Genomic DNA, 23,297 nt, shown 5'->3' with positions numbered 1-23,297 from the left:
AACTCCTCCCAAGATATGCTATCCACTTTCGGGTTCACATAATTCTTGAACCACTCTCGTGCGTTCTTGCACTTAAGTGTGAACCCAGCCATCTAAATGGCTCTACTATCATCAGCCCCAATCTCATCTGTGATCACCTTGACCCTCTCCAGATACACAAACGGGTCATCCCCTTTTTCATACTAGGGAGCGCCCAACTTCATGTAGTCAGTCATCTTGACCTTGCTCCCACTGGCTGAGCTAGGTCTAAGAGGTTGGGTAACTGGGGCTGCTGGTTCTGCTGGAGGAGGAGGTGCAGCATCCCCTGGGGTAGGGTTTGCTGGATTTGGATAGTAAGGTGGAGGTGGATACATTGGGTACTGTGAATATGGTGGGTAGTAGGGTGGGTATGGCATCTGTGTGGGATAAGGGCTAAAGCTGTGGTAGTCCGATGTGCCTCCCATCGAATACCTAGGGTTTTGTGAGAAGGGTGGGTAGTAAGGTGGCTGAACAAATCCCGAGGCCTGAGTGCCTCCTTGGGATTCTCCCATTCCTTCTTCTGACATACTCACTCCCAGACTGCCATCCCTCCTCTGCTCTACGTCCATATCATCCCCCATGTCCTCTGACGCTCCTCCCTGAACTGTTCCTCTGACTGATCTGCTTCTACCCAGATCCAAAGACCTTCTAGGGTCTCTCACTGCTCTTTCTCTGCCAGACCTACTAGACATTGCCCTAGGCAATGCTGGAGGACGGGCGCTCGTGCCCTCATCCTCAGGTGGTACTCCAGTCAATCTTGCTGATCGACGAGTTCCTCTCATCCTATTTTCTGAAAAACAGTACACATCACATAAACATTAACATCATATGGTTCATGTGGGCACACATGAACCTGCATCACATATCATAGCATATCATTCATATCATAGCATTTCACATCATCATGTAAGACAGGACTCCACATCCTATCCTAGTGGACATGACCTTTCCTATTGTGCTTGACCTTCTATAACATCTATGAGCCCGACACTCTAGGTCCGACCATATGAACCTAGAGCTCTGATACCATTCTGTAACGACCCGAAAATCGGACCGCTACCGGCGCTAGGATCCAGATCGGCTTAAGGCCGCCGGGACCCGTAGCAAGCCTGACATGTAACCTGTAAACCTGTTTAATCCCATACATGATCAACAACCATACATAAAAATTTAAAACTTTTCTTTCATACACCAAACTCAACCTGTGCATGCACTGAACATATACATAATTATAAACTTGACCCCTCTGTGGGATCTCATCAAAGCCCCCAATGGGTGGCATAACAAGAGTTGAGTTGGCTAAACATGGACATCAATAACATTAAGATCATGATTCAAAAAGGGATTACATTACACTATGGTCAAGCACACTTCTAACCTCAATATCATTACATTACATATCCAAATATCATTATACAATCTGTCATGTCCACATTCTAACTATTACATACATAAGACTTCCTCACTCCTCTTGACTTCTCTGTCTAACCCGTACCTGCAAACCTGGGGAATTTGGGAGAGGGGTGAGCTACTAGAGCTCAGTGAGCAGAATCATAAAGCATTTAAAACACATGCTATCATGGAATGCATCACATCACAACTAATCATATCAAGGATGAACTTGTCACCATTTAGCCCTCTACATAATCCAATCATGCCAGGGGCGTAGTGCAGGCCACACCTGGTCTTTCTCTTATACATAACATAACATAACATACATATTCCATGGTGCCGGGGGCGTAGTCCAGGCCACTTCCGATCTTTCTCTTACATAGTGCCAGGGGCGTAGTGCAGGCCACATCTGGACTTCCATATCATATCATCATGTCATAACATATGAGGGCTAATGGATCATTCAACATTCATCCACGTCAACAACATTTTATGCAATGCAACATATTCGTGATTTCTAATGCAAGCAACCTAAGATATCACATGGCATCCGTGATGCATGAACATGCTCAAAACTGATTTATTTATTTAAAAGCATAAGAGTCATTCCACTCACATCTGGCTGAAGCTCTACTGACAAAGACTGATGCAGCTGAACTCACTGCTGGGGTCCTCAGTTCCTCGGGTCCGAATCTACACAGGTGGACTCAAATGAGGGACCAACATACGAGAACATAACTCTAAAAACATCCCCCAAAAACCCCCTAAAACACCTCAAAATAATCATGCAAAAACATGCAAAGGAAGGCAGAACAGGGCAGGTTCGGCGGCACCTTCGGCGGCCGAAAGTCCCTCCAGAGCCGAAACCCAGGCAGGTTCGGCGGCACCTTCGGCGGCTGAAAGTCCCAGACAGAGACGAAAGTCTCTTTTCGGGGGCAACTTCGGCAGCCGAAAGGCCTGCCTCCCCAGCCATGTTCGGCGGCCGAAAGTTCCTTCGGCTGCCGAACCTGGTTTCTGCCAAAGGGCAGAAACTTGGCTCCTTTATGCACATTTGCCTCCCAAATCCCTCAACATGCATATAACTCATCCAAATCATGCAAATATACATACATTGGCTCCTAGGGGCTTCAAACTAACTTAAACCCCAACTACAACACACAACAACAACTCAAATCCATCATACAAGCTCAAATCATAACATTAACTCCAAAAACCTAACTATGAGCTAAACATGCATTCTACCCCATAGATCTTGCATAAAACTTACTTTAAACATGAAATGAGCTTAAGATCGGCTCTTACCTCTTGAAGATCGAGAGAGAGACGTCCTAAACTCGAAGGTGGGAGGTTTTGAGTTCTTGAACCTCAAAGCTCCAAAACTTGCTTTAAGCTCGAAAATCTTCAAAACAAAGCAAAAGCTTGTGAAAAACTTGAAAGATTTGAAGGGAAGAACTCAAGGATGGTGAGGAATGGCGGAAGGACTCACCTTGGCCGAAAATGGGGAAAAAGCTCATCCGTTTTCGGCTAAGGGACCCTTTTATAGTGGCTGGCCAGGCCACGTTCGGGGGCCGAAAGTGCCTCCGCATGCATGCCATGTTCGGCGGCCGAACTTGAGGTTCGGCGGCCGAACCTGGACTTCCCTCACTTATGCCTTCGGGGGCCTAAGGCACTCCCGAAGTGCATGCATGTTCGGCGGCCGAACTTTGAGTTTCGGCGGCCGAACCTGAGCTTTCCTCCAAGGTGTTTTTATTCAAAAACTCATTTTCCTCTTTACTTAAAATCATCAAAAACATTAAAACATTTCATGAAAACATGGTTTCTACCCTACTAGGGGCTTCCGACATCCGAGATTCCACCGGACGGTAGGAATTCCGATACCGGAGTCTAGCCGGGTATTACACGTTCCTTAAGGCAATCGGGTCAAGAAAGTTCATAATCGTGGTGATATATCATTTCAGTAAGTGGGTGAAGGCCTGACTTTTCTTTTAGTGGAGGATAGATATCTTTGGCCCGTTCCCTAAGGCAACCGGTTCAAGAAAGTTCATAATCATAGCGGTATATCATTTTAACAAGTGGGTGAAGGCTGAGGCAGTATAGTCCATTACCACCCAACATGCGATCTCTTTTATTAGCAAAAATATATTCACCTGATTTGGAATATCAAAAGTAGTAATCACCGATAATGAAACTCAGTTTGCAAGCTCCAGGTTCAAAGATTTCTGCAAGAAATGGAGAATTGACTTGAGATTCAACTCGACCTATCACCCCTAAACTAATGGTATAACTAAGGTAACAAATAGGACCATCCTACAGGGTCTAAAGAAAAGACTCGACCAACCCAAGGGCAACTGGCCCGAAGAGTTACCCCACATACTATGGGCGTACAGAACCACCTCCAAAACAGCTATAGGAGAAACACTATTTTCTCTTGTGTACGGGGCTGAGGCAGTTATTCCCATGGAAATCCAAGTAGGCATCTTCAGGATACAATACCCTGAGATATTAGGAAACCTTGAAGAGATGCATTTCAATTTGGACCAAGCAAAATTTCAGCGAGAAAAGGCTGCAATTAGAATGGTGGTCTACAGAAATAAGATGACTAGAATGTTCAACAGTAAGGTCCGGCCACGCACCTTCAATGTAGGGGATCTAATCCTCAAAAGAACAGATGTAAAGGGTGGCAATTCCGGGTCTGGAAAGTTAGGCGATAATTGAAAATGACCATTCAGGGTCTCTAAGATTATTTACTCAGAGTCATATAAGCTGGCCAAATTAAATGGTCAAGTCATTCCCCATTTCTGGAATATCTGTAATTTGAGAAAGTTTTATCAATAACTAATTAACAGAGTATTCTCATAAGTGGTGTTTTTCAGGAATAAGGAACGATGGGATTGCCAGGCCATCTAGGAGTTGGTCCCACTAAGTAAGGCCATAAGGCAATTTGCATAAGCCTAGGCCATAAGGCGGTTTTCGCTAAGCCATCCGGGTGTTGGTCTCACTAAGCAAGGCCATAAGGTAGTATTCGTCAGGCCAGGCTATAAAATAATTTTCGCTAAGCCATTCGAGCGTTGGTCCCACTAAGTAAGGCTATAAGGCAGTTTTCGCCAGGCCTTCCCAGCGTTGATCCCACTAAGCAAACCATAAGACAATTTTTACTAAGCTAGGCCATAAGGTGGTTTTTACCAAGCGATTCGAGCGTTGGTCCCACTAAGTAAGGCCATAAGACAATTTTCGTCAGGTTAGACTATAAGGCGGTTTTCACCAGGCCAACTGAGCGTTGGCCTTGCTAAGCTAGGCCATAGGACAGTTTTCCTAAAAGATAAAAGACAAAGGTGTCAGACAAAGAACTAGATAGGGTGAAAGCCCCTTATTAACAAATTCCCTTGAGACATTAGTGGCCTAGGTAACAACCTTATTTCTCAGTAAAATTTTCCAGAAAGTATTTTAGGACAAGCGTAAAAAAAGATTCACTTTAGTCCCTTCAGCAAAAATGGTGGCAACAAGACATATGAAACATATATTTTCATTATAAAAGTTTGCAAGGAGACAAAAAGAGACTTGAACAAAATCTCTATTACATCAAAAGTCTATATTACGTCAAGGTCTCTACTACATTAAAAGTTTCTATTACATTGGAATCCCTAAAATTTATCTCGTGGAGGGAGCCGCCTGAAAGGCCATAAGAAGAGTTGTCTCTCCAATTACCTTCCTGGCCTTACCCTCGAAATCAATCTTGTACAAGCCAGAGATAAGCAATGTGATTATGCCTTCATGAAGTCCCATCTTCAGTTTCTTTTCGAAGACCATGATGATATCTTCTGCACAAATCTGAGTACCCTCAAGAACAGAAGAAGAAGGACCACCACTCCTCTCTCCCATGAGAAACTATTTCGAGATAAAAAAAGAAGAAAGAAAGATTCTTATATCGTGAGATAGCCAACAAAGATTTAAATGCTACGCAGAAGATAAGGAGACCTCTAGTAAGTGAAGCGACACTCACAACCAAAGATCACACCATGTGTCTCAAATGAAAAGGCAATTGATGCCTTTGAACCTAAAGAATCAAACCCCAATGGAGGGATCTCTAATGTTACATAACATCTGCCCAAGGCAAACCATGAGCTGTTACTACAAGATAGGAGTCACGTGGCAAAGATCTGGCAAGTAGAAAAACGCGGTCTCACTTGAGAAAAGGGAGACCCGAACACTTCAACATTCGATTTGCAAACAAGACTCACCCTCCCTCGACAGGCCGAGTCTTGGAATAGAATTACCATTGTCAAACACACTCCCATTTCGCCCGAGATTGCGAGATTACCAACTTATTAGCTGGTAACGCCCCTTATCGAGTAGCCGGCCACATCATCGTCAGATTCACAAAAAATGATATGTTTATCTTTATCTTCTTGCAGTACAAAATGAGAGTGATCGTGGAGAAAAAGATATGCTATCTCTACTACTATACAAATTATAAATAATCCATTACATTTTTTCTATCCTTCAAGATACTAATTTGAGCGTTGGAGTGGCTGCCGTGAGTATCCACCACCGTCTCCCACCGCCTCCCACCACCTCCCATTTCCTTTCTTGCATGTTCTATCAAATCATAGTACAACTTTCTTCTAGCTAAGTCGCTAATCTAATTTTAGCTACATTAGGTAGAATTCTAAAAATTAAATGAATCATTTTAAAAAAATACTTTATCCAACTAACATATAAATTTAAGAATTTATGCATAAGTTGATAAAAAAATTATATGAAAAAATATTATAACCAACTTATTAGTTGGCAATACCTTTACTCAATAGTCGACCACATTATTACCGGATTCACAGAAAATGATATATTTATCTTTATATTCTTGCAGTATAAAATGAGAGTGATTGTAAAGAAAAAGATATGCTATAATATGTTTTTGAAGAAATTCAACGTAATTGCAATGCCATGTGCCAATCACAAAACAGTAAAATTTAAATGAAATAGTTTTTAATAATAAAATTAAAATGAGAAGTTTTTAATATAAATATTAAATTAAATAAAAGTGATGAGGAATGACAAAACTAAAAATCGTAGTAATATGCGAGCAGTTTACTCTATTTACACTCATATATCTAAGCGTTGGATTTGGTAAAGCTAAAATATAGAGAAAACGTGGACGACTGTGATTCAACCTCAGAAACCGCCCTATGACTCGCCCTTGGATCCATTGACCCTCTGTATTCCTATATAAGACCTCTCCATTTCAAAGTCTCCTATACTCATCCAAAACCCTTGTGGTCTCTGTCTCTATGTAAATGCCCGATCTCCAGTTCAATGGATTCTCTACCATGATCGTTGATTGATTTGCGTTTACCTTTTCTTGAATTTATTTCTCTGTGTTTTATGATCGTAGAAAGGAGGAGGACGGCGAGGAGCTGATTTCAGGGTTTGGAGTGAGCGCAAAGTTTTCAGGTGGGAAAGAAATTTGGGTGTTTCGAAGTGCAGAGGGATATAATGCCTTCGATGCCCATAAAGCCCCTTTTGCTTCCATCTCTGGCTATCTTTCATGTTGGATTGTGTTCTCATCGTTTGAAACGGCTTGAAAAGGGTGATCGTCGTGGTAATCTTAGTTAACATTAGGTTTTAATCACTATTTGTTATTGTCCTCGTTTCTGTTCTCTATTCTCTTCTACTCGTTCCTTTTGGGTTTTGGCGTTCTGTGTTTCTACTATTAGCAGCTGTCCGTTGATATAATCCGATTTGAAACATCGGATATAGAGACGATTTGATTGGACTTGATAAGATCTACTAAGGGACAACATAAGAGGTATCGTGTGTTTTTGTTCTTTTATACATTATACGTTTGGTAATTTTATCTGTGTATTGTTCTTACCTGTGTATTTATTGTTAGTTAATGGGATTTACTTCAATTGATTTATCTATAACGACTGTGAAATGAATGTATATGAAAGCCCGTTGTCGCACTTAATTGCCTGTAATGCGGGCAATTTTGTATTGGGTAATTTTTTATACCCATAACTATTATTTATTGATTTGTTCTCTATTGAGAACATTGATTGAGACTATCAGCAATCCAATTACTCACTTTATAGTATTGTATGGTTTGATTTGATGGCTTTTCCTTGCCCACATAATTGGTGCATGCTTTCTCATTTTTTGCAGTTTATCTTTTTTTTATTTGGCGGTCTAGTTGATGGACATCGTCTCCGACCGACCAGCGGTTGGTGGTGGTATTCCGGTAGATGAAATTGAAAAAAACTTCTCCAAGTTTGTGAATATAAAAGGTGTACAAGAAACATGTGCTTCTGGTGGAGATGATACTATTAACGTGGAGGAGGAACAAGAAGATTTTGAGCCTTGTGGGCGAGAACCTGTGAGGAAGGCTTTAGAAAAGAGTGCTAAGTTGCTATCTGAAGAAGTTGATGAACCTGAAACGGCTTTGCTACTACTTTTCTCTGATGAAGGCACACAGCCTGCCTTGACTGTACGCTTTGCTCATTTTCCTTTTGCATATTAAATTTAGTTTATATTGGAAAAAAACATTTCCTGTTTTCTAATTGTCCAGACCTTTCTGACAGTTTACTTTATTTTTTTTTCTTTAAAGCTTGTTTCTGCCATGAAAGGTAGTAGGGAAAAACTGGGAGCACCCCCAAGGAAGCTGACTGTGAGTTGGGCCCCTAATGTGTATGATCCAGTGCCTAATTCATTATCACACACTGTTAAAAGCAAGCAGAAGAAGTATAGGAAAGACAGAGATGGCAGCGGTAACTACAAGAAAAATGGAAAGAAAGGCCAGAAGGGCAACTCAAAAGGTGGCAAGGACAAGAAGCAATTCCGTAAAAGCAGTGGGAGTGGGAGGTTGGATAAGTGTTACAAAGCAATGAACACTTATGATGCACCTGAAGACTTTGGTGAATTTGATATTGGTAGCCCAGACTACTGTGGAAGTAGCTTCCTGAAAAAATCTCCCATCAACTTTCACTACGGTGTTGCGGAGGCATTGTGATATAACATCTGCATGCGTTTGTGATCTCACATCTTCATTCTACTTTTGGTAATTTGTTGGAAGCTTTTGTGAATAAATAAATTTAAATATGAAGCTCTTGACCGGAAGATGTGATACCTGTTTTTACTACTGTTTTTGTTGACCTTGTCTCAACTTCTATTGGATTCCTGGTACTTTTTCAGTTGTCTTGTTTATGCAACATCACTCGGTTCCTAATTTCCAATGCAAGTGAGATATTAAATTATCTGGCATTTGTTTTCAATGCTTGTTACATTTGAACAAGTAATTTTACCCCATTTCAATTGGAACCCTTCATTGAAATCCTGTTTATTTGGTTCAACTTCACAACTTTTTATAAATATTCTGAATTTGTATGTGCACCTCCTCTTCTCTCTCCCTTGCTTCAAAACTTGTTAATATACATATATTACTTTTATCCCCTTTTTGCTTGTAGTTTTATTTTGATATGCTTTATTTGAATTTTGACTTGGTTCAGAAGATAAATGGTTGAATCTGATGGGTTGAATAGTGTGCGTGATTTTGGTGGAGATTTTTGTCAAATTGAATTCCATATGGAGATTGGAGTTTCTGTTTAGTTAATACTTTGATATCAAGTCTATTTTAGGACTTTTTTTTTTTCTAAAAAAATGTGGATTTATGATTTTAATATTTCATTAAATATTTTTTCCTCATTTACCCTTTAATAATTAGAGTATTAATTAAGAGTTATAAAATTTTTTTTTTATTTTTAAATTTTGCCATTATATTTTAAATTAATTTAATTACAAATTAAACTTTGTGAATGTATTCTAAATGTCTTTTACCGTTCAGAATTTTATTTTTATCATTTTATCTAAAATTAAAATTTATAATATTAAAAATTTATATTATTATTATTATTATTATATTTTTTTTAGTTTTATTTATAATTCAGGGATATTATTTTATATTAATTTAATTTAAAATTAATTTTTTCTAAATTAATTTTTTTAAATCTACTCTAAATATTATTATAATTTAAAAAAATTATATGATTAACAATATAATTAAAAATAAAAAAATTTAAAAAAGTATGGTTAACAATATAGTTATAATAACTAATTAAATTTTATTTTTACACTATTTTTTAAATGGTTTTTTTATAAAATATTTTTAATTATGTTGTTGATTATGTAATTTTTTAACTAAAATAATAATTCGACTGGATTTTATAAAAAATAATTTAGAAAATGGATTAATTCAAAATTGAATTAATGTAAATTGATATAATAAAATAATAATAATAATAATAATAATAATATTAAAAATTTTAATTATTAAAAATTTTAATTTTAAATAAAATGATCAAAAGATTTTTTAATTTTTTAAATTTTTATTAATTATATTTTAAAATTTGTTAACGTGAATGGTGATACGGTAATAATATGGTAAATAACGGAATAATATGGTAAATAATGGAATTATGATGTAATAATTTCGTTAATGTAGTAGATGATATAGTAATTCTATCCGTAATTTTAGAGGTGCAATGTTTTTGAAATAAGTTCAAGGTTGAAATTAATAATTAAATTAATATAAAATATAATTATAAAAATTTGAAAAGGATAAAATATTTTTATGAATAACTCTTAATTTTAATACATACTATTATATATTTATATGCATTCTAATTGTACCGTAATGATCTTTTTACTTTTATTTTAGTTAAAATTTAATATATTTATCGCTTTTTTTAATTCTTCAGTAAAAAATCTTAAAGAGATTTCATTAGCTTAAATCTCCCTTGGTTTAAAGAGTTTAAAAAAAAAATTTTTTTTATCCATTATCAAAAACAAAATCTTGGTCAGAAATTACCAAGAAAACATTCTAGAATTGCAAAAATATAAACTTTTACAGTTTTAATTTTCCACGGGCTGAATGTAATTATTTTTTATTCGAGAATTTCTTCCAGTGTTAAAAAGAATCTCATCCAAAAATTAGCAACAAACATATCTTGTAATATTGTCTAAACTCTTACACAGCATGAATTACGAAGTCCAATATATTTGTTGCAAATCCAATCACATACTAGCAGAGGCTAGGGAGAGTCTGAGTGTGAGTGTGAGTGTGAGTGTGAGTGTGAGAGGTAGTCTATATTTGGCTTTATAACTTTCAAAGCAAGAGCAATGGGAAATTGAGAACAACAATGAACATATGCAACATTGTTCGCTCAGAGCGATAAACCACAATCTTAAAAATTATAAAATAACAAAAAAATAGAAAAAAAGAAAAAAAGAGAAGACTTTGAGATCTACTGAAGGAAAAGAGGAGGAAGAACCAAGGGTTCTAACTGATCAATTGGTACATTTATAGAAATTTTTGAATGGTTTAGATCTTTTTAACTAAAAGGAATACTTAAGGTCAAGTATGAAACACAACCATTAGGTTAATTTTATATAGGTATAGTTTAAACATTATAACTATTGTTTCAATTCAATCAAATTGACTTAAATCTTTTTTAAAAAAAATAAAAATCGAATTGAATTAAATTAAATTTTTTAATAAATTAAAGGAAAAAATTACAATTTAATCCCTATAGTTTAAGAAAATGTAATATTTTGTTCCTCCATTTTTAAAAATCATCAATGTAGTTATTATAATTCATAAAAATTATGTTATTGATTTCTCCCATTAGATTTTTAGTTAACTCTCCATTAGTCCTAATTTTTAAGTTGGTTAACAAAAATTAAAAAAAATTTTTAAATTGCCTTTTATCTAGTAGGCGAAGGATTTTTTTCTCTCCAATTACGAAAAGGCCTAATTAATGCGAATGAAGCAAAAATTTTGCATGTTCAAATTCATAAAAATGTCAATCACAAATTGCTCACCGCGGAAGAGAGGGAAGATATCTCAAAGAGAATTGCATTGTGGCATTAGGATTGCTGTGAGGATTTTTAAATTTGAAAGGTGCAAAAACTGCTTGTACTATGCTTATATGACAATGTTTGTCACTTGTTACTTGTTGCTGGGTTGAAGCATATCGGCATCGAAATTTTCGGTAATTGCAGGATAGTTAAAGTCAAATCAAGGCAAAAAAATCTTGGAAAAGAGTTAGTTGATATAAAAAAAGATATGCTTATTATCTAGGATAAAAATTAAAAGTTGATAACTATGATGGAAGATGTGAAGAATATAATGAGTTATACAAAGACTACCATGATTGTTGGTGTTAATAATGTTCATTTTTTTTTCTTATTCTCGTACTATTTGGAAGGAGAATGAATTTTATATAATAGTTTTTTGGTATGTTGTTTCTAGGATTATTTTGAGTGTAAATAAATGAATGAAAATGATTAAATTACTGAATTGTAGGTTAATAAATTCTATTGTATGGAATTGTTTTACAGTAGGTGGGTTAATGAGATCTTCCTTTAACGTATTGTTGCAATGCAAGTGAATGTTAACTAATATTTTATATATTCTCGGTTTTCGTATATTTGAATAAATTGGTTTAACATAAATATTCAAATCTAATATTTTTTTTGCAAAAGTTAAATCTGAAATATTACAGGGCTGGAATGCTATCTAATTTATTAATATAAGGACTAATTTGCTTCAATTAAAACAATTGAGAGATTAAATTGCTATCAAAATTGATAATAGAGGGACTAAATTGCTAGCAAAATTATTAATAGGACTAATTCAGATCATAATTGTGAATAAATTACTGTTAAAATTATGAATAAACTGCTATCAAATTTGATTGCTATCCAAATTATTAATCGGAGGACTAATTCAGATCAAAATTGTGAATAAATTACTGTCAAAATTGTGAATAAATGAGTTTTCAAAAATATTAGAACATGGGCTAAATAGATATGAAAAGTAATAAGGATCTACATTCTAAGTGAAAGTTACCTGCTTAGCTAATTCGGCGGATTACAACAAATTGAAATTGAATATGATAACTAATACGCTAAAATATTAAATAATTTGAATTAACCATTTGGAATTAAGTAGAAAATGAGTTCAGAAATTATTTGGGTCAGTTTGGACCGAGCTGTTTTAATTGGTGTCAGAATGAATCAGACAAATTGTGCAAAACTAGTGAGACTGTAAGAAAATGCTACCCGATCAAGGGTCCTATCCAATTTAGTTGCGAATGGGTCAAACAAATTGTACATAACTAGTGGATTTGCAAAAGTTATTTAAATCAGTGTGGGTCGGATGTTCATTATCAAATATTGAATATACAATTCCCAAATATAAAAATCATATTAGCTTCCATAAAATGTATAATGTCATGAACCATAATATCTATACATCTCAAAAAATCCTTCCTATCTATCAACACTGTCTGTAGCCATAAATAGAGTTCATATACATCTAAAAACATAATAAAGGTTGTCCATGTATCTTCCATTCAAAATGCTATGCAGATTTTACATAATTTTTCATAAATTATTCATAAATTACCAATGACATAATTTTTCATCAATTACAATGAATATATTGACGATTTTTAAAAATAAAGGAATAAAATATTACATTTCCTTAAATTATAGAAACTAAATTATAGTTTATCCTAAATTAAATTATTAATTGGGTTTGCTTCGATCAGTTATTTTAGTTTAAACTAAAATACTTATCCTACCTCATAATAAGTGGTGGATGGATCGAGAATAATATCGGTCTTGGGAATTCTTGGCCACCCCAACTTAATAGCATTAAATATTGGGTTAATTACCCATACTTTATAATATTTTATAATTTTAATTTATACTTTAAAAATAGTTAATTTAAGTTTATATTTTTAACTTTTTAAAAATTATACGTAACCGTTAAAATTTTCATTAATTTACTAAAAGAAATGTCACATCATTACCATGTCATTGCCACATTATCGCTACATATATATACTTTATGATTTTTTATAATTCTACTCTATATTTTAAAAATAGTCAATTTAATCTTATACTTGTAGAACTTTCATCAATTATATCAAACTATTAAAACAACCATTAATCCACTAATAAAAATATATATACATATTTTTAAAGATGGAGATTTCATGTAATTATCACATTGTAATATTATCACTACATCATTACAATATAATGTGAGATGTTTACAGGTATATGACATTTATGTTTATGAAATAATTATTAAAATTGATAAAAGTCTAATTTATAATTTTATAGGGTAAAAAGATCAAATTTAACCTAAAATTCTACCGGATTAAAAATGTCAAATTTTATCTTTCGGTCTAAATTTATTTATAAATTATTATTATTATTTTTTTAAAAGCAAAACTATTAATTCTATTAATAAAATTCCATTAAACAAACAGGGATATCATTCCAAATAAAGAGACGATTATACCTGATAAATTCTCTAGCCAAAATATGTACAGCTAGAGTAGCATTACGACGAACCAATCTAACAGAAATATCAGTTCTAGAGTCTAACAAAGATTTACAATCATTCAAAATCAAAACCCTACATAAGATAATTTGGTGAAAATACTTCTCAAGTGCCTGTCTAAACCCCTGCATAACATAATTTGGCAAAGATATTCTTTCTTTTTTTTATTTCTCGAGCATAAATCATTAAAGTCTCCCGAACAAAGTTACAGAAGAAAGCTTCTACAAGAGATAAAGTTCGAATAAGGTTCCAAAACTAACGTCGTCGTTGCGATTCCGAAAACCCATAATAACTAGTAAACCTCCATTGTACATTACCTTCCGAAACAACTGAATCAATAAAATTTGAAGAAAAGCCAACCACAGAAACAGAGCCATGACTCTTCCACATTAACGAAAGATCTCCTCCCAATCATTGTCTATTGATTGAGAAGCAACCATCAAAATATAAAAAATTACGAAAAAATTCCATAAGAGAACTAAGAGTTTTTGTTTTCATAAAAAATTAAATGTCCGGCTTGTAACTAGCAACCAAATCCTTCAATATAATAACTGTCCGAGGATTGTCGCCATAAATCTGCCAAAAAGGTCTGCATATTTTGAAAATTGATTAGATTGTATGTGAGAAACATTCCCATCATACAGAAATCATAAGTGACGATCGGGGTATCTCTGGAGTTTTTAATAGGGACAACAACATCTTCTTCTTCATCGATAGTCAATTGACGCAGATCGTCTTCCATGAGGAAGAGGAAAGAAGAAGTTAGGTTTAAGGAATGGAAAAAGGTGAAAGTATCGAGTCACAAAGGGATCACAGAGGAAAACTTATTTATAAATTATTATTAAAAGGTCAAATAAAACTAAATAAACCGAGGATAAAAAAATATAGATAAGCGATAGTTTTATTTAGATTTTTAATAATAATTTAAGAGTAAATTTAGATTGAAAAATAAAATTTAATATTTTAACACCGCTATATAATTTGAGATTAAATTTTACTTTTTGACTAATTTTTAGTATGTGGTATAATTATATGATGTTTTTATAATGATATAACATAAAATTAATAATTTTTTCAACGATTTAGTGCAATTGATAAAAATTTTAAAAGTAAATGATTAAATTGATTATTATTAAAATATACAGTAAAATTGTAAAATATAGGCTAAAATTAAAAAAATTATAAAGTGTAAGATTTTTTAAATAACTATATTATATTATAATTATACGGCAATAACGTTTTAAAAATAATTAATTTATGTTTATATTTTTAACTTTCTAAAAATTGCATTTAACTTTTTAAATTTTCGTTAATTCGCTATAAAAAATATCATGTCATTATTAAATAATATAATAAAATAATATGATAAAATTAAAAAAAATATATAAAATATAAATTTTTTTTAATAATTAACCCTTAAATATTTTATTAAACATTAACACAGGATTTAAAATTGCAAAATCCCATTGCGCTTATTTTTTCGGCCTTACCTTGAAGCTTGATGGGTAAATGACAAAAATATGCACATTACTGCTCCTAATAATTGCGTAAGGGACCCGTGAAAATCATTCCATCGAATTTAAATTTGAATTCAATTAATATTTTTAACAATTAAATTTCATATAAATTTAGTTAAAATTTATCCTAAATTATTTAAATTTTTATAAATTTAATTATTATTATTCAAATAAATACTAAAATTCATTTAATTTTATATATTTTATTAATAATTACATAAAATATACTTTTCATTAGTAATTTTTATTTCAAAAATTCCATATTCTACCTAAAATATATAAATTCTAATTGTTAAATGGGAATACATTAAGTTATGAATGTTATCCCATATTTTGTATTTATTTAATTATATATGCAAATGAGTTTGGGGAACATATTCATAATATATAAAACCTAATTCTAATATGAATCCATCACATATATTAATTTAATTTATTTTTAATATAATTATATACTATTTAAATATGTTCTAATAGAATTCATTTAAATGAAGTATGCAAAATAATCGATTTACTTTTATTTGTAAGGCTTAGACTTACAAAATATGGGAAATACCGTAATTAACATATGTACAGACCTATATAAATAAAGGTGCGTATTCGGTCGATTTACTTCGAATCACTAGGGGAGTCAGCGAAGGGTCAAGGGGCCATGGCCCCTTGAAAATCTTTTAATTGTTTAAAACTATTTAGATAGTTTTACTTTAAAGCAAGAAACTTACAATTCTTATAGGTTTAAAAAATCTATTAATTAGTTCTTATTTCAAAATTACTCAATTAAAATATTTTTCACTTTATAAATTCAAATCTTTTAGTTATTCTATTTAATAAATTCTTAGTGGGCTTTAATATTTATGCTATTTAGTTCATATTTTTTTAGCTATATTATAATTTTTAATTCATCTCGTTTTGTATTATTTTCCAATTCAAAATATTTACTTTTTATCTTCAAGATTTTAATATTCTAAGTAGTAATTTTTTTTTTAAAAAGTTATTTACTATCATCTAATTTAATTTTATACACCATTTTTATTATCAAAGGTATATTTGATATCGAGTTAAATGAGATTTATATAATATGAGATAATACTTAACTTCATTTAGTTATGATTGTTTTTTATTAAAATTTACACTAAATTAATATATCATCTTTGCATATTCATTCACTACCATCCCTAATACGACGTTGGAACGAATTATATATGGTTAAATGAGTTAAATTTTAACCTCTTATGTTATTTCTCATTTTATCGTATTAAATATAAAAAAGATTAATAGGATAATAGTTAATTTTCTTCTTAATATTGAACCAAACACGGTGAAAGGAAATTTAGTTTGGGGGTTAATTATCATTCTATAAAAGAATACACTATTAACCATTAAACTTATTTTGTTAACCTCATATCAAACATATCCTAAGAAGTAATGATTTTTTATTTATTTATCTTATTAGTTGAGATTCTATTTATGCGATTAAAATTATAAGTTAAACTATCTAAACTTAGAGAATTTTTTTTTTTTTAGTAATGAAAGTGTTCTATGAATAATATTAGATTATTTAAATTTCAAAAATAAAATTTAAATCTAGAAAATATAAATTTAATAGGTAATATGTTAGATAATATATAATTATTTTATGTGTTTTATTTTCTTTGATCGTTTATTTAAATCAGGCTCCCTAACTTTAATTTCTGTATTCGTTACTGATTTGAATTGAACTAAACAATAAATATTGAAAAACCAAAGAGCTATAAAACTTAGATTGAACCAAACTGAAAATTAAGAAATAATCAAACCAAATCAAATCAATAAATTTCTGTTCAATTTGATTTACAAGAAATCAAAATTAGGCATCCATCGCAACAATTGCAAATTGCAATGGCTTAAATTCATACCCATATATAAATACAAGCATTTCAAATCCTCAACCAAGAATGAATCTCAACAAAAATTCAAGGAAAATACAAGTACCCGTCTAAAAAAAAATACCAAATGAACAAGCACATAATACCCAAATAGGGACTTCACCTTATCTTCAAGGAATGAAAGATTGAAAGAGCAAAAACTAAAGACGAAACAGAGATTTAATAAGTTATAAAACTCACCATCTTTTCCATATTAAATTCTATGATTTTATTATGATTTTAATATAAAAAATTAATTTGTATTTGAATTTTGATTTTGGATAGGTTTTGAGCCGAAAATGAAAAAAGAATTAAAAGATAATGTTTTAGAGATTTTTCTAGCCGGATGATATAGCCTTACCCAAGGTTGTAGCCTAAACCCGAAGGATAGATACCAGGATTACTATTTTGCCAACTGTACAGAGTTCAAAACTATTTCAGATAGATACAAATACAATCAGATCAGTATTAGTATTAGGATAAGAGTCACCACGGACATACCAGGATTACTATTTTGCCAACTGTACAAAGTTTAAAACTGTTTCAAATAGATACAAACACAATCAGATCCGGATTAAGATAAGACTCATCATAGGAGTAGTAGATTTATTCTACTTTTTCTTTAAAATTGTGAATAGTTATATTTTTATTTGGAAAAAGCCTATATAAAGGCCGTCCTAGAAGTAGAATTCATCATCTCTTCTCATCATGTCCTCTCTCTTTTTCGGTTCCTCTTTGGCCAAATACTTCTTCTTTTTCTTTTATTTTTCTGCAACTTTATTATAACTTTTAGAGGCTAAACTCTTTTATTCAGTTGAAGGTTTATTTAAAGTTGTGAGGTTTTGTTCTTAATTTATGTTCATCTTATTTCTATTTTCAATTAATTTCAACATGTTCCAATTATCAAAAGACAGGTAATATGGGATACTGAGATCAAATTCCCCTTGCACCAATACTAGTAATTGAAATTTTCAATGTGTGGGACATAGATTTTATGGGTCCATTCCCCTCTTAGTTTGGAAATTAGTCTGTCCTGCTTGCTGTTGACTACGTTTCGAAGTGGGTAGAGACCAAGGCTACTAAAACTAATGATTTGAAAGTTGTTTATGTTTTCTTAAAAAATCATATATTTACCAGGTTTGGAGTTCCATGACTACTTATTAGTGATCGAGGAATGCATTTTTGCAATAGAGTGATTGAATCATTGCTGAGAAAATATAGAGTAACTCATCGTACCTCTACAACATGTCATCCGCAGACAAACGATCAAACAGAGGTTTCCAACCGGAAAATAAAATCTATCCTAGAGAAAATTGTTAATGTTAATAGGAGAGACTAGATAAACCACCTTAATGACGCACTATGGGGTTATAAGACAGCCTACAAGACTCCGATAGACATGTCACCATTCCGGCTTGTTTATGGCAAGCCTTGCCATTTGCTAGTTGAACTATAGCATAAAGCTTTCTAGGCGATAAAGCAATGGAACAACAGCTTAATTGAGGCAAGTTCTAATGAAAGTTGTAATTGCAGGAACTGGAGGGAATAAGGAATGAAGCCTATGAGAGTGCCAAAATTTACAAGGAGAAAACCAAGGCATTTCATGATGAATCAATTTCTCGGAAAAGTTTTAAGGTAGGGCAAAAGGTTTTACTTTTCTATTCTTGATTAAAACTCTTTCAAGAGAAGTTGAGGATATGATGGATTGGGCCATTTGTTGTGATTAAAATTTTTAACCATGGAGCTGTACAAATTCAAAGTCTTAAAACTGGTAAAATTTTTGAAGTGAATGGTCATAGTCTCAAACCTTTCTATGAAGGGTTCAAACCTAAAGATGAAGAAACTATGGTTCTATATGTACCACATATCGAAATTTGAAAAGAGGGAAGTCCAGTCTAGGACAGTAAACAAGGGCACTACTTGGGAAGCAACCCAAGGCAATAGGCTTGTTGTAATACCCGGCTAGACCCCGACATTGGAATTCCTACCTTCCGGCAGAATCTCGAATGTCGAAACCCCTTAGAAGGGTAAAATATATTTTTATAAAATATTTTTACATGTTTTTATAGTTTTAATGAAGAAAGAAAATTGAGTTTTGAAAGAAAAAGTTATGGAGGAAAAACCCAGGTTCGGCCGCCGAACATTGGGAGCTTGCGGAAGCTCTTTTGGCCCCCGAAGGTGGTCTGGCCAGCCACCTATAAAAGGACCTTTGTCCGAAAATGGACGAGTTTTCTCTCTCTATTTTCGGGCATAGGTGAGATTTCACCCTCCTTTGGTTGATTTTGTGTTTTCCTTTAATCCCTTCGAGTTTTGATGAGTTTTTACTCTGTTTCGAAGATTTTTGAGCTAAGATCAAAGTTTTGAAGCTTGGAGACCCCCGGAGCTCGTTTTCTCCCCCTCTCCAAGTTTGGGTCACGCCTACCCTCGATTTTCAAGAGGTAAGTATAGATCCACTCCTTTTATGATGTTTTAATTAAGTTTTAAGAAGGGGTCAAGGGTGTTGATGCATGTTTAGAGTAGATGTAAAATGTTAGGGTTTATGTATCCTTTATACTTAATGTGATGCTTTGTTGATGTTTGTTGGGGTTTAGGCTAGTTTTATGCTTTATATGCTTGAATAAGTGTTTATGCATGTTTTAGAATAGTTGAATGCATGTCGGGAAGTTCGGATGGCTGAGTGTGGGATGGCAGAATCGGGTTCTGCCACCCAGGAGGATCCAGGTTTGGTCGCCAAAGCCAGTTTCGGCCGCCAAACTTGCTAGAGGAGGCAGTTTTGGCCGCCTAAGCTCACCTCCGAAATTTTGGACTTTTGGCTTTGGAGTGGAGTTTCGGCCGCCGAACTTGCCCCCGAAAGTACCTGACTTTCGGATCTGGAGGGACCTTCGGCGGCCGAACCTGCCGCCGAAAGTCCCCTGCCCAACCTTCTTTTGCTTGTTTCTTATGCATGTTTTATGATGTTTTAGGGGGTTTTTGGGGAGATGTTTAGAGTCCTTATAGAGTATGTTTGGTCCCTCATTTGAGTCCACCTGTGTAGGATCGGACCTGAGGAACCAAGGTGACCAGCAGTGAGATAGCTGCTTCAGAGTTAGTTCAGAGTCAGCCAGAGGTGAGTAGAACACAACTCTTTTTATTTCAAAGCAATTAAACTTTTAAGCATGTTCATGCATCATGAATGCCATGTATGCAATAGATTGTATTGCATTAGAATTCACGAATATGACGCATTGCATAATATGATGTTGATGTGGATGGATGTTGGATGACCTATTGGCCCTTGATATGATATGATATGATACGATATGGTATGGAAGTCCAGGTAAAGGCCCATTCTACGCCCCTGGCACATATGGATATGTTATGTTATGATATGTTAAGCGAAAGTCTTGAGGAGCTCCCGTTGTGGGCCGGGCACATTGGATTATGTAGAGGGCCATTGGTGACAAGTCCATCCTTGATATGATTTGTTTGTGATGTGATGCATTTTATGAAAGCATATGTTTAATAAACTGTTTTTATTGTTCTGCTCACTGGGCTTTTGTAGCTCACCCCTTTCCCCTAACCCCCAGGTTTGCAGGGTCAGAGATAGCTCTGAAGGTTGGCTAGAGGCTGGTTTATGCTATGTAATAGTCTAGTAGTGGACATGTATTATGATGTATTGTATTGTATTGAGGATTAGTATTATGCTTGGCCCTAATGTTGGTTGTAAATCCCTATTGTACATGATCTTTATGAAATGTTTTATTGATGATATATGATGAACCATGCTTGACATATGAGATGTTGACCCAACTGGAGCATTTGATGAGGGCTCCAGTAAGGGGTTTTATGTTTACAGTTTTAGTGCATGCACAGGTCAAGCTTGGTATATGAAAAGTTTAAAGTTTTATGAAAATGTATGATCATGTATGGGATTTATCAGGTATGATAGGATGTATGCTAGGCTTGCTACAGGTTCCGGTGACCTTAAGTCGATCTGAATCCTAGCACCAGTAGCGGTCCGGTTCCCAGGTCGTTACAGAGTGGTATCAGAGCCCTAGGTTCATATGGTCGGACCTAGAGAGTGTTGGGCTCGTAGATGTCATAGAAGGGCAAGCACAATAGAAAAAACCATGTCCACTAGGATAGGATATAGAGTCCTGTCTTGATGATGATGTGAAATGCTATGACTATATGCATGTGCATTAATGATATGTGATGTATGATGCGGGTTCATGTGTTTCCACATGAACCATATAATGTTAATGTTTATGTGTTTTATGTCGTTTTTCAGAAGCAGGATGCGAGGCACTCGTCGATCTGCACGATTGACTGGAGTCCCACCTGAGAATGAGGGCATAGATGCCCTTCCCTCTGCTTTGCCAAGGGCAATGTCTAGTAGGTCCAGTAGAGAAGGGACATCAAGGGACCCTAGAAGGTCTTTTGATGTAAACAGGAGGAGAACAAATCCGGGTAGAATGTCAGCTGATATGAGGGGATCAAAAGAGGATGAACAGAGAAGAGATGGTACGTAGTCTGGGCATGAGTATGTCAGAAGAGGATATAGGAGAGTCTCAAGGAGGCGCTCAGGCCTCGGGTTATGCTCACTCACCCCAGTACCAACCCTTTCCACAGGGCCTAGGGTATCCGATGGGGGTACATCGCATTACTCCAGCTTTAACCCATATCCCTCCTACATGCCTTATCCTCCTTTTTACCCACCATACCCACAGTACCCTATGTATCCACCCTCACCCTTCTACCCAAATTCAGCAAACCCTAACCCAGGGAGTGCTGCACCTCCTCCTCCACCAGCAAAACCCATAGTCCGTGATATCCAAATACCTAAACCTAGCTCATCTGTGGGGAGCAAAGTGAAGATGACAGATTACCTGAAGCTGGATGCTCCCAAGTTCTAAACAGGGGATGACCTGTTTGAGTATCTCAAAACGGTGAAAATGATAATGGATGAGCTAGGAGCCAGTGATAGTAGGGCCATTCAGATGGCAGGGTTCACATTGAAATGCAAGAAAGCAAGAGAATGGTTTAAAAATTATGTGGACCCAAGGTTGGATAGCCTATCCTAGGAGGAGTTTGCAAATGAGTTTGCTGGATGGGCGTTTCCAGATAGTTCTAGAGAGCTGAAAGTTGTTGAGTTTGAACAGCTAAGGCAGACAGATGAGATGAGTGTCGATGAGTACACAGATAAGCTCCTAGAGTTGCTGCAGTATGTGGGTCAGGCATATGACACAGATCAGAAGAAAGCTAGGAGGTATACCATGAGGCTCCACCCTAGGTATTTCTCCCTGATCCTTGCAGCAGAGAGGGAGAGCTTCCACACCATTGTGGATGCAGCACGAAAGATGGAGGCTAGTGCCATTATTCAGGGGACAGTTAAACAGCAGGTGGCACAACCCTCGGGTTCCAAGACCCCAAGTAGAGGAAAGTTTGATCTCTCATCTCTGCGTACAGCAGCCTCAGGAAGTAAAAAGTGGAGTAAAGCCAAGCCCAAGAAGAATAAGTTCTAGAATAGGTTAAAGTCTGGTATGAGATTAGGAGGTGGTTCGAGCTCTGGTTCAGATGGTTCCGAATGCTTGAGGTGCGGTAAACCGCATAAGGGAGTCTGTCGGTTTGGGACAATAGCATGTTTCAGATGCGGTCAGGAGGGACACATAGCACGGGAGTGTCCCAAGGCAGTGTGAGGAGTAAGTGGGGGGAGGGGGGAGAAATGATTGGAATAGAAATGTTTTTATTGTGTTTTTGCTGTGTTGACTGATGTACATATTTTTCTACTTTGTTTTCTCTTTTGCTGTTGCTGTTCTGCACAAAATTTTATTCTGTTGTTAGAGGCTTGCCTAAGCCTGTATGACTTGATTTGTTTTTTTTGTTTCTCAGCAGTTTCTCAGCACTTGCACTTGTTGATTTGTCATTCTCTGAGTTTTTTTTCTTTCTGTTTTTCAGTATTATTGTTTGGTCTTAAAAAAATTGAATCCTTACTTGCTATGAGAAATTGATATGTCCCTATCATAGAATTCAAGTTTTTATGCCATTTGTATGCTAGCCTAAATAGAATAAATTCAT

General features: G+C 34.5%; 1 protein-coding gene across 2 annotated transcripts; it reads left to right on the top strand.

Annotated features, from left to right (window-relative positions):
• The first annotated feature begins 6,658 nt into the window (after window positions 1-6,658).
• Window positions 6,659-8,660, top strand: LOC110621173. 2 transcript variants are annotated; one of them, XM_021765317.2, is made up of 3 exons: window positions 6,659-7,216; window positions 7,601-7,894; window positions 8,015-8,660. In XM_021765317.2, exons 2-3 carry the CDS (start codon window positions 7,604-7,606, stop codon window positions 8,414-8,416), a joined length of 693 nt encoding a protein of 230 aa, XP_021621009.1. In that variant the 5' UTR covers window positions 6,659-7,216; window positions 7,601-7,603; the 3' UTR covers window positions 8,417-8,660. The 2 variants fall into 2 exon arrangements, with proteins under 2 accessions (XP_021621009.1, XP_021621008.1); XM_021765316.2 differs by having other exon boundaries at window positions 7,573-7,894.
• Window positions 8,661-23,297: the final 14,637 nt, after the last annotated feature.

Source organism: Manihot esculenta, chromosome 8 (genome assembly GCF_001659605.2).
Source record: "Manihot esculenta cultivar AM560-2 chromosome 8, M.esculenta_v8, whole genome shotgun sequence".
Taxonomy (NCBI): domain Eukaryota; kingdom Viridiplantae; phylum Streptophyta; class Magnoliopsida; order Malpighiales; family Euphorbiaceae; genus Manihot; species Manihot esculenta.
This window is presented reverse-complemented; position numbering and strand designations above follow the sequence as displayed.